Source organism: Eptatretus burgeri, chromosome 3 (genome assembly GCF_056783735.1).
Source record: "Eptatretus burgeri isolate ZD-2024b chromosome 3, Ebu_testis_v1, whole genome shotgun sequence".
Classification (NCBI taxonomy): domain Eukaryota; kingdom Metazoa; phylum Chordata; class Myxini; order Myxiniformes; family Myxinidae; genus Eptatretus; species Eptatretus burgeri.
In genome coordinates, this window is record NC_140963.1 from 139,016,897 (window position 1) to 139,028,979 (window position 12,083).

Below are 12,083 nucleotides of genomic sequence, written 5' to 3' on the forward strand. Positions count from 1 at the left end.
ATTACTGAAGGCCCTTTGATCCCCATAGATTGGTGAGGCTAAATGACTCAAGGAGTCTTGACGCTCGTACCCTGTAGATTGTGAAATACTGAGAGATGTTCCACCAATAAAACGTCTCGGCACATCGGAGTATGCCTCCATTATCATCTGCCTCTGGATGGAGATACCTGTTCATCAGAGGAGACCACCTGGGCTGTCTGACATGCAGACTGACAAAGGCTGTCCACGAGGCCAGAGAAGAACATGGAGTAGAGACTAATTATTACGAGTTTTTCCAGTGCATCCCGTTCATCTCTCAAACCCACTTCTGATAAAGTTGTATTATTTACAACTATAAACTACAAGAACACTGGTACGGCTGACAAAATACCTTGAGAGGGAACAAACTCACCTTTAAACAGGGTTCGATTAAACGCGTACGACTATAAACCGTCGCCTTGGTACTTGCGTACACGTTAGTGTACACATATTGGCGGTACATTATTTGGATCAAATGTAAAATATACAAATAAACAGCGCAGAATATAATCAGAATTCCTTTTTTATATGGCAAGAAGTGTGCAAAGTACACGGATCACAGAGGTACCTGCAGGAGACGCGGTTAACCCGTGAGGAACCTCGTGAAAGCCGACCACGCCACGCAACACCGCCAGAGTAATGAGGAGTTAAGTGCAAATAAAACAAATGTTACGTAATTACACGGAAACATTGTTACGAAACAGACAAGGCAATTGGCACATTACAAAAATGCATTTTCAAATGTTCCGAGTGAAGAGACATTCCAAAGAGACAAAGCGCAAGCAAAGGCCATACTATAACTATATAGACCAAAATAAAGAACATAATTCCGATCTTTATTGAGGTTTAATTGGGTTCTTCACCTCAAGCAAGGCACAAGCTGCTGAAGCACTTTCTTTAACAATCTCAAATGATTATTATTGGGTATAGCCTCAGGCCTCAAACTCATGGTGGAGAAGGGGGGGTGGGGGGAGGGGGGGTGAAGGGGAAAAAAATACCCCATAACAATATTTAATCTGGATAAGGGAAAAGGAGGGGGAGTGGGTGTAGCAGGAAGAAAAAGAAAAAGAAGAAGAAAAAGGGCACTGGGAGGGAAGAGGAGGTGCAGTTAAAATGGAAGAGATCAGTATCTGGAGAGATGGTGAACATAATGTTGAAAGATTATGGGAGGGTGATTATAAGATTAAATAAAAGGAACGAAGTAGAATTGTTGAAGAAATCAGAAACGAATTGAAAATAGGTGAGCCTACACGATCGTCGTTAATCACCCCCGAGCACGTTGAGAGGATCGGTGAAGGAATCCGGACTGGGGCTCGGTTTCACGGCCTCTTTCACGTTATCGCGTTTCTTCCCCGTGCCGGAGCTTACGTTTGGTGGCCTCGAAATCACGGCAAAGATATCATCTGTGGAGAAAACACACGTCCATGGACATGGATGGGGCTACCCTGCTCCCAAATGTTCAGAGAATGGTTGGAAAAGGAATTGGCATCGTTTCAATTTCCATGTGAAGGATCCCCCTTAACCTCTGGCATTAGAGAACCTATGCTAATGATGAGGGGAAATAGAAACAAAAAAAACCAAAAGAGATGTGAAATAATTACGTGAAATAATAAATCCTTCACACCTCAGTCATCAACATTCCATGGTCAGGACAAGTCGGCCGTACCTATGTCATCATCAAACAAAGAAGGAGTTGGAGTCTTGATAGTTGTGCTCGAGGGGGGTGGTTTTGGCATGTCCTGCAAGATGCCTGCTTGGTCTTCAAAGAGGTCGGGCGTTTTCGTTCGAGTCGTCCGGCACGGTGCTGGAGCAAATATATCGTCCTGGCAATGGCAACACGATCCCGTTTTATTTCACAACATTAGCAACCATTTACAATCATTCAACATGTGAGGGAGGTCTCACCGACATCGGCATTATGTCACCTTCTTCTTCGCTCGCATGCAGCACAAGGCTGCGGGGTAGCATAATTGGCCAAGAAGGGCGGCTTTGCCGCTGATGCAATGCCATCTGCTGGTTAGGTCAGGAATTTGCAATTTGTTCCATGGTGCCGGCAATAGCTCGCCTTCCCTTTGTGAAGGACACCATGGGATCCAACGTCAACCAACGAATGCTGGCAGACGGGACTCCCGTTTAACATCTATCCGAGGGATGATACACATTGATGAATCACTGTGCCTGTGAGATTCAAATTCGATTTGAACCCAGGATAGACATCTTAAGAGGTGAGTGTTTGTCACCTCAAAGGGTCCTACTCAATTGGGTGACCATTTGCAATGGAATAAGGGAAGTGTAAAGTGAACAGTTTCATGCAAGTGCATGGAGGAGGCGTCCTGCCATTTACCTCAAAAACATCCTGGTTTGAAGATCGTGGAATCGACGACTTTGTTTTCGGAACATCGAACAGTTCGTCGATGCCGACTTCGTCGTCAAAGGACAACGGCACCCTGTGTGCTACTTCATGCCGCGAAGTGGCAAAAATATCGTCAGCCTCGGTGTCTACGGGACCAGGCCGCTTATTGCTGTTTGCCGGCGTAGGGATGTTGCTAAAAAGGTCTTCGGTGTCACTGTCATCAAGGAACGGATCAGAGAAGAGGCTCTTCTTCTGTGGGGACTTTGAAGAACGTGGAGGCGGAACAGAAAAAATGTCGTTCAAGTCATCATCTTTACTTCCTTGCCACATTCCTGCCAACTTGGATTCTTTGTATGACGAGACTGGTTTCGTAACCGGTTGACTTTCAAAGGGTGAGGATGATGATGATGACGACGACGACGACGACGACGATGACGGAGATGTTCCTTTTTCGCTCGTCGTGAATATTTCTGAGACTTCATCCTGTGGCAATTCGGCTTTATGTTTGGCGATTTCCATCGCCGGCGAAGAGGGAAGATCCGTGTCCGGGACATCGTCCGAAATGGTGGTTGAAGAAGAAGTGGTAGCAACTTGGTGGGAGGTGCGAGTGGGTGGACGACGTTTGCCCACAAGCTTCACTCGACCCTGAAAATTACAGAAAAATCATCAGCAAGGATTAAAGTTCAACGAAACTACTTTTCGAATGTCTCCAAATGTCCATATCCTATGGTTTGGAAAACGAACTCTTCCCAGCTAAGGAAAGAGGTAACCCTGGAAAAAAGCCAATCCACAATGCAATACTATCCATTAGCTTCACCAGGGAAAGTGGTTGTTTTATCGTTATTGATAATGAATATTCCTCCCCACACCCTTCCTCATCCCCGAAACTAACTGCTATGCCGAGCGGGAGGTGGTAGTTGGGCATCGTGGATGCTTCAACTTTGATGTCTGTCTGCAGAGTGGACAATTTATTCAACCCCAGGTGTGGAGAAGCAAGATAGCCACACTGTTAATAAGCATGACTACAAAGATGAACATTAACGGATGAGAATACCATGCGCACGGTTAAGTTGCCATTATGTTTCATGTGTGCAATTAAGCTACGCCTGCCTCACCACCACCATATTATCTCATCCATCTCCCATAATCACCTTATTCAGGTTGTGTAGAAGTTCCGTAGGATGTTCATTTTCCAAATCGTCCTTTCCCATCGGAACAGGAGTTGCAGAAGATCTCTGGGGTATCGGCACACCAGGCTGTAGTTTTGTGGGATCAAGAGCAAGTGTTGCCTTAAAAAACAACAACAAAAAAACGATGCTCAGAATACTCACCCACAGAGTCAAATCTTAGCAATTTGTAGACACGGTCCAGAAATCATAATTAGTGAGAAAAATGCTTTGTTTGCTTGCTTTTCCTCGACTCGGCAGATGGAGAGTGGTTCTTGTGTCAACCAAAAAAACCCAAATCAAATATATATATATATATATACATATATATATATATATATATATATATATATATATATATATATATATATATATATATATATATATATATAAAAAAATACATAAACGTATACATACATCCATAGATATGCGCAGACATGTACAGAGTCTCGAGAAAGTCGATACCCTCTTTCAAAATTTTCACCATTTGTTGGCTTATAGCCTGGAATTAAATTGCATTAAATCAGACTTTCTCCACCTTTCATTACACATTGTAACCCACAACTTCCAAATGAAAAACAAATTCGACAAATTTCAGAAAATTAATTAATAATACAAAACTAGAATATCTTGGTTGGATACGTGTTCACCACCCCCCCCCCCCTTATAATAGCAATTGTAAATTATCTCAGGTGTAACCAATCACCTTCAAAATCACACACCAAGTTAATTGGCCTCCACCTGTGTTAAATTGTCATGATTCTGATCATTTCAGAATAAAATCAGTTGTTCCTGTCGGGTTCCTCTGATGGGTAGTGCATTTCACAGCAAAGACTCAACCATGAACACCAAGGAGCTTTCAAAAGACCTCCAGGATAAAGTTGTGGAAAGGCACAGATCAGGGGATGGGTATAAAATATTTCCAAGGCCTTGAATATCTCTTGGAGCACAGTCAAGACAATCGTTAAGAAGTGGAAGGCGTATGGTACCACCAAGACCCTGCATAGATCAGGCCATCCCTCCAAAATGAATGGCCAAGCAGGAAGGAGACTGATCAAAGAGGCCACAAAGAGGCTAATTGGAAGTTTGAAAGAACTACATGCCTTTATGGCAAAGACTGGTCACTGTGTACAGGTGACAATAATATCCCAAGCACTCCACAAGTCTGGCCTGTAGGGTAGAGTGGCAAAGAGGAAGCCATTACTCAAAAAGCCCACCTCAAGTCCCATTTAAGGTATGCAAAAAAAACACTGGAGATTCTGAAGCCATGTGGCAAAAAGTTTTGTGGTCTGACGAAACCAAGATAGAACTTTTCGGCCTAAATGCAAAAGGTTACATTTGGCGCAAACCCATCACAGCACATCACCCAAAGAACACCATCCCTACTGTGAAGCATGGGGGTGGCAGCATCATGTTATGGGGATGTTTCTCACCAGCAGGAACCGGGGCACTTGTCAGGATAGAAGGGAAAATGGATGGAGCAAAATGCATACAAATCCTCAAGGAAAACCTGCTGCCCTCTGGAAGAAAGTTGAAATTGGGATGGAAGTTCACCTATCAGCATGACAACGACCCAAATCACACAGCCAAAGCTACACTGGAGTGGCTAAGGAACAAAAAGATAAATGTCCTTGAGTGGCTCAGTCAGATCCCCGACCTCAATTCAATTGAAAATCTGTGGCATGACTCGAAGATTTCTGTACATCAACGGCTCTCCACCCAACTTGACTGAGCTGGAACAGTTTTGTCCAGAAGAATGGACAAATATTGCCCAATTCAAGATGTGCAAAGTTGGTAGAGACCTATTCCTACAGAGTCATATCTATAATTGCTGTCAAAGGTGCTTCCACCAAGCATTAACTCAGGGGGGTGGACACTTAGCCAACCAAGATATTCTAGTTTTGTATTTTTGATTAATTTTCTGAAATTTGTAGAATTTATTTTTCATTTGGAAGTTGTGGGTTACGATGTGTAAATAAAGGTGTAAAAAGTCTGCAATTTAATTTCAGGCTATAAGGCAACAAAAGGTGAAAATTTTGAAAGGGGGTGTACATTTTCTAGAAGCACTGTACATCTACTCAACCAAAAAAGCACACTGATACGACACTGACGTCACGTACATAAATAAATTACATAAAACCAACACGTTACCTCCAAACTAGGAGGCCTCCGTATGGTACTCAAGCCTTTGCGGACTGAGAGTAAAGCCTATGGTCACGATTGGCCGAAAGCAGAGATGTCCATCTAGATTTCGCCCTTGTTGTGAGCTCATCAGGATAACATTCGGCTGATTGTTTGTGACTACATTAGGGTCATTAATAAACTGAATTGAACCCCCAAACTTGTCGAGGCAGTCAGGCACAGATCGAGTCCCATCATAGCACTTGCTGCACGACCTGCCAGCAACAACTGTCAGCTGCCACGCAAGCACATAGTCTCTTTCGTCAGTATGCTTCTTTCGTTGAATTTAATGTTCGTGGCTGAAAACCTCTTGACTGGTGATCAGCAGGGCAGAGACGATGTGCTCACATGGCAGGCGACAGTTGTTGCTGGCAGGTCGTGCAGCAAGCGCTGTGATGTGACTCGATTTGCGCCCTGCTGTCTCATCAAGTTAGAACATTCGATAAATATATTGTTAGGGATTTCAGAATTGGATCCGAGTAATGCACACAACATCCAGGTCCTCAGACAGTTATTTCCAAAAATGCATGTTCAGAATAGACCCATCCCCTTGTCTGGTGGGATTCTAACTCTTTGATGCGTTGGAGAAGGGTAAAGAATAGATTCCCTTTCTATCAGGATTCATCGGCTTGGAAATGGACGAATGACACTTTGGACTAACAGGACATTTGATTAAATGCACCACAAGCTTTTTCTGGACAGTTTATTTTGACGCACAGATATGGCTGCGGATCATTTACATCACCCACCTCTTTCATTGACGTTCGACACCCACATCTCTTTCATCGACGCCTGAAATCCCGTCCAGCACCCCAGACATGGCGTAGTAAGCCAGGCCTGTGTAAATTGGGAGTTGCATCTTGTTCAATGGTGGGGAAGGAATGATCGCGAGACTTGACGGTTGGAGGTCTTGTGAAGCGAAGCACCAAAAGGCAAGCTGGATTTGGCTTAAGTCTGCTTGAGGCTTCGCCCACACTGGTCGCCTACAAAAGGACGGGAGGACTGCTTCCCTGACAGCTGATGACGGTTCCTTACATCCCCTGACCGTTGGTGATGGTTCCTTACAGCTCCTGACCGTTGGTGATTGTTCCTTACAGCTCCTGACCGTTGGTGATGGTTTCTTACAGCTCCTGACTGTTGGTGATGGTTTCTTACAGCTCCTGATAGTTGGTGATGGTACCTGATAGCAAATGTCACCAACCGTCAGGATCTGATAGCTCCTGGTAGTTCCTGACAGCTCCTGACCATTGGTTAAGGTTGGTGACAGCTCCTGACCATTGGTTACGGTTGGTGATAGCTCCTGATCGTTGGTTACGGTTGGTGATCGCTCTTGACCATTGGTTAAGGTTGGTGATCGCTCTTGACCATTGGTTAAGGTTGGTGATAACTCCTGATGGTTCCTTACATCTCCTGACCGTTGGTTACGGTTCCTGATAACTCCTGATGGTTCCCTACATCTCCTGACCATTGCTGACGGTTGGAGTGTTCCTGCTGGTTCTGCTCGGTACCTGGCTCTTGGCGTACCTGATTCTTGGTGTCCTGGTCCCTGGGGGTGACGACGTGATGTCGATTGGTGTTCGAGCCTGTTTGCGGGTGGGTGCATGGCGAGGCAAAGTGCTGGTAGCGGACCAAGGCATGCACACACATTTTGAAACATTGTATGAGATGCACGACTTCTGCCTTGGTAAGCCGAGACCGGATTTCTTCAGATCTAATCAAGATAAGATTGGTGCATCGCTGAGGGCGCGTTCCCTGGTCAGGAGGCCACGTGACCTCCAGTTAAACGGCAAATTCGACGGTGGACGCTGGAACTCGTGGTTTGTTGATTGGCATTCGTGGTTGTGAAGCAGCCCACCACACCACAAAGTTAATTGTGAGCGGTGGCCTCAGGTCTGGTTCTTCCGAAGAGAAACGAGGATTAACCCCCTCATAATATACTCGGGACCCGTGGCCATAACAATATATACAGTTCCAGTCAAAAATTCAGACACACCTACTCATTCAAGGGCATTTCCTATATTTCCACTATTTTCTACATTGTAGAATAATCATGAAGACATCAAAACTATGAAATAACATATGGAATTATGTTATAACCAGAAAAAGTGTGAAATTAATCAAAGGATATTTTACATTTTTCAAAGTAGCCAGCCACCCTTTGCCTTGATGACAGCTTTGCACACTCTTGGCATTCTCTCAACCAGCTTCGTGAGGTGGACACCTGGAATGATTTTCCAACAGTCTTGAATAAGTTCCCCCATTTGCTGGGCACTTGTTGGCTGCCTTTCCTTCACTCTGCAGTCCAACTCATCCCAAGCTATCTCAATTGGGTTTAGATCGGGTGATTGTGGAGGCCAAGTCATCTGATGCAGCACTCCATCACTCTCCTTCTTGGTCAAATAGCTCTTACACAGGCTGGAGGTGCGTTTTGGGTTATTGACCTGTTGAAAATCAAATGATGGGCTGACGAAACGCAAACCAGATAGGATGGCGTATCGCTGCAGATTGCTGTGGAAGCCAGGCTGGTTAAATGTGCCTTGAATTCAAAATAAATCGCCAACAGTGTCACCAGCAAAGCACCCCCACACCCTCACACCTCCTCCTCCATGCTTCAAGGTGGGAACCACACATGTAGAGATTGTCCGTTCATCTTCTCTGCGTCTCACAAAGACATGGTGGTCGGAACCAAAAATCTCAAATTTGGACTCATCAGACCAAAGGAAAGATTTCCACCGGTCTAATGTCCATTGCTCATGTTTCTTGGCCCAAGCAAGTCTCTTCTTCTTGTTGGTCTCCTTGCAGCAATTTGACCATGAAGGCCTGATTCATGCAGTCTCCTCTGAACAGTTGATGTTGAAACATTTACTTGGGCTGCAATCTGAGGTGCAGTTAATTGGTGATTTCTGAGGCTGGTAACTCTAAATAAACTTATCCTCTGCAGTAGAGGTAACTCTGGGTCTTCCTTTCCTGTGGCGGTCCTCATGAGAGCCAGTTTTATCATCGCGCTTGATGGTTTTTGCGACTGCACTTGAAGAAACTTTCAAGGTTCTTGAAATTTTCCGAATTGACCTTCATGTCTTAAAGTAATGATGGACTGTCATTTCTCTTTGCTTAGTCGAGTTGTTCTTGACATAATATGGACGACTACAGTTCAGACAAAACAATGGTCTTTTACCAAATCGGGCTATTTACTGCACACCAACCATACATTGTCACAACAGAACTGACTGGCTCAAATGCATTAAGGAGGAAAGAAATTCCACAAATTAACTTTTAACAAGGCACACCTGTTAATGGAAAAGCATTCCAGGTGACTACCTCATGAAGCTGGTTGAGAGAATGCCAAGAGCGTGCAAAACTGTCGTCAAGGCAAAGGGTGGCTACGTTGAAGAATCGAAAATATTGTTGCGGTTCTGCAAAACCGCATGCCTCTAAGGCAATGGCACCCAATATGGAGTGATCCCCAAGCAGTTATTTTGCGAGACCGTGCAGTCACAGCTTCCCCTCCTGTCTGGTGGGTTAACGAGATGAAGGGGATTGCGTGGGTCTAATAACTATATCTCTATCTTCTATTCTGATTTCTATTTCAACCCTTTCCTTTTAACCATGGTAGAAATTAAGCAAGCAAGCAAACACACCACAATATGAATAGCACACACACCATGCAAAATTCGATTGAATGTTCGCAATACGGTGTCTCCTATTTCTTGGAACCAAAAGAATCACAACAAACACTGCACAGCACACGCATGGCGTGCCATTATTTCATTCAAATATGCACGCCAATTTACAACAGCATCTCACCTTGCTCACCCCTCGCCCACACCTCAACCACCAACACCGCCTGCACACGGGAAAAATAGCTCCGCACCTCCTCGTTCCCCTGTATCGTTACAATTTGCCACTAAGCAGAGGCGTGCTGCACGGCTCAGGGTACTCAGACCACATGATGCAGGGACGAGCAAAGGACATTAGTAGCACCAACCGCATCTCGCTTGGAGTGTCCTGGGTGGGCACACGGGATTGATACGACCCTTGTCCAGTCACCAGAGCACTGCAAGATGGGCGGCGATGGGGGTCGTGGGAAGAGCAACCCGGGAGTTTGGTACGACGCTCTGGGCCGTGTCACGCCGGATGTGCGAATGAGACCGCTTCCGGCACCAGGAGCCTGGTGGGCATAGCTGGGGCCGCTGTGGCCCAATGAAGAAGTGGGATTCGGATCACAGCGGTCGTCACCCCACCTTTCGCCCGGGACTTATAAAAGGCGGATCGCCGAGCCACAGGCTCTTTTCTTCGCATCTCTGCTACGCCCTCTTTTTCACTGCTCCTCTTTGCCTCTGCCTGTCGCTGGCTCTTCACTGGCGATTGGTGTGCGACAGAGACGTGCTTATTTCGGAGGACCAGTGCAGGGTGCATGTTGCCACGAACCCCGGCAAAATGACTAAGCCAGAGATAACGTGCCAAATATCGAGGTGGGAACGCTCAAGCGGAGCATCCCACAGAGGTACACGCTACACTCACAGTCCTATGCATGACTCGGTGAGGGATCTGTCGCCTCACGCATCTTCTTTCCTCTCTTTCATTCCACCCCTCTATCTCGTCCCCTTTGGACGCAACAAAGAGCATCCAATACTGACTCGCATTCACAGTTTCCTCTGGAATGACACCGCACCCCCCCCCATATTGCACTACACCACACCTCCCACACCTTGGACACCAGTATTTCTCCCCTCTACCCCCCTCCCTCACCCCCAAAGCGTACTGGGTTGCGTTGGTAGGCCAACCGCGACAAGTATTGTGAGGCCATTTATCCCCATCTGCTCTCTTTCATTCTGTCTCTCTAATCGTGTGTGTGTGTGTGTGTGTGTGTGTGTGTGTGTGTGTGTGTGTGTGTGTGTGTGTGTGTGTGTGTGTGTGTGTGTGTGTGTGAGATGGCACCTGTTGGCGCACAAGTTAAGATTGCAGAAGTGATAATGGGATAAGTCTGCTCTGTCTGCTTTTGTAAAGCAAACCTTCATCAATGACTCCCCAGGCCCGAGCCAGACGTCCGTTGATCTCTGGCTCACAGCCAGCAGCGACATGAATGTCATTGCCAAGGGAAGTGAATCTCTCCACGACCTCAACATCCTCGCCACAAACAGGTACAGACAATATAGAAACATCCAAGATGTCACTGAAAGCCTGGATCTTAGTTTTGATCGAGGAAAGCCGTAATCCCAGCTGCTCCGACTCCTCATTCAGCACCTCAAGGGCCCCCAAAAGGATGTCCAGTCTCCGCAACGAAGACTGCATCATCTGCTAAATCATGTTCAGAAATATTGACATTCCCAAACGATGCACCGCAGCTTGATCTCTCCGACATCCTCCCCGTTATCTAGTCCACACAAGTGCTGAAAAGTGTCGGGCCCACTACACACCCCTGACAAACTCCAGGAAAAACTGGAAATAAGTCAGATGGTACCACCACACCTCACAGCACTCTCAGAACCAGAGTGTCGTTCAGACATCAGATTGATCAGTTTTGGTGGCACCCCATGAAGACCAAGAATCCTCCAGAGGGCATCCCGATTCACTGAATCAAACACTTTACAGAGATCAGCAAAGGTGGCAAGCAGCCCCTGCCGAAACTCTCGACTGCGTTTGGTGAGGACATGAAGAGCAAGGATACGGTCAATCGTTAACCTCTTTGGTGTAAAGCCATACTGCTCTGGACGCTGGTGCTCAAGCAGATGGTGGTGAACCCTAACAATAATTATCCGAGAAAAGACCTTGCCTGGCACGGAGAGCAGCATCACCCCTCGGTTGTTGTTGCAGTCTTGGCGATCACCCTTTCCTTTCCAGAGAGGGACAAGGCCCCTCTTCCAGGCAGTTGGGATGATGCCTGTGTTCCAGACAGAGCAAAGAACTGCATGCAACGACACGAGTACAGCATTTCCACCAGCCTTGAGAAGTTCAACATGGATGCCACACATCTCAGGAGCTTTACTCCATTTCAACCGGTTCACCACAGCCTGCGTTTCCACAAACGAAGGTGGACCTCAGTTGATTGGAGGGTCAGCAATAGGGATAGTAACACCTCTGACATACAACTCGACAGCTGGTGGATGAGCCTGGTACAACCGCTCAAAGTAACCAGCCTTGCGGGCCTTCACTTCGGACTCATCAGTCAACAGCCTACCACCCTCCGCTCGAACTGCAGTACACCGAGGGACGGGCTTGGAGGAACGCAATGCGCGAATTCCCGTCAGCAGGACGAGAATCACTTGACCACAGGTGATGCTCCACCCCCTCACAGATTCTTCGCACATAGGTCTCCTTGTCCACCCTTAGCGCACGTACAGTTTTACGCCTGAGCTCCCTGAACA

At 46.3% G+C, this 12,083-nt stretch overlaps 1 protein-coding gene across 7 annotated transcripts in view; it reads right to left on the reverse strand.

The window, feature by feature from the left end:
* Nucleotides 1-525: 525 nt before the first annotated feature.
* LOC147031118 (WASH complex subunit 2-like) overlaps nt 526-12,083 on the reverse strand; it is a 94,278-nt gene continuing 82,720 nt past the window's right edge. For all 7 annotated transcript variants that reach the window (XM_085875865.1, XM_085875864.1, XM_085875859.1 and 4 more), the window contains exons 23-26: nt 3,523-3,660; nt 2,363-3,016; nt 1,685-1,841; nt 526-1,421 (exon numbers count right to left, since the gene is read on the reverse strand). In XM_085875865.1, coding sequence (XP_085731991.1) covers nt 1,279-1,421; nt 1,685-1,841; nt 2,363-3,016; nt 3,523-3,660 — 1,092 coding nt within the window. In that variant the 3' untranslated portion in view covers nt 526-1,278. The remainder of the gene's footprint in view (nt 1,422-1,684; nt 1,842-2,362; nt 3,017-3,522; nt 3,661-12,083) is intronic.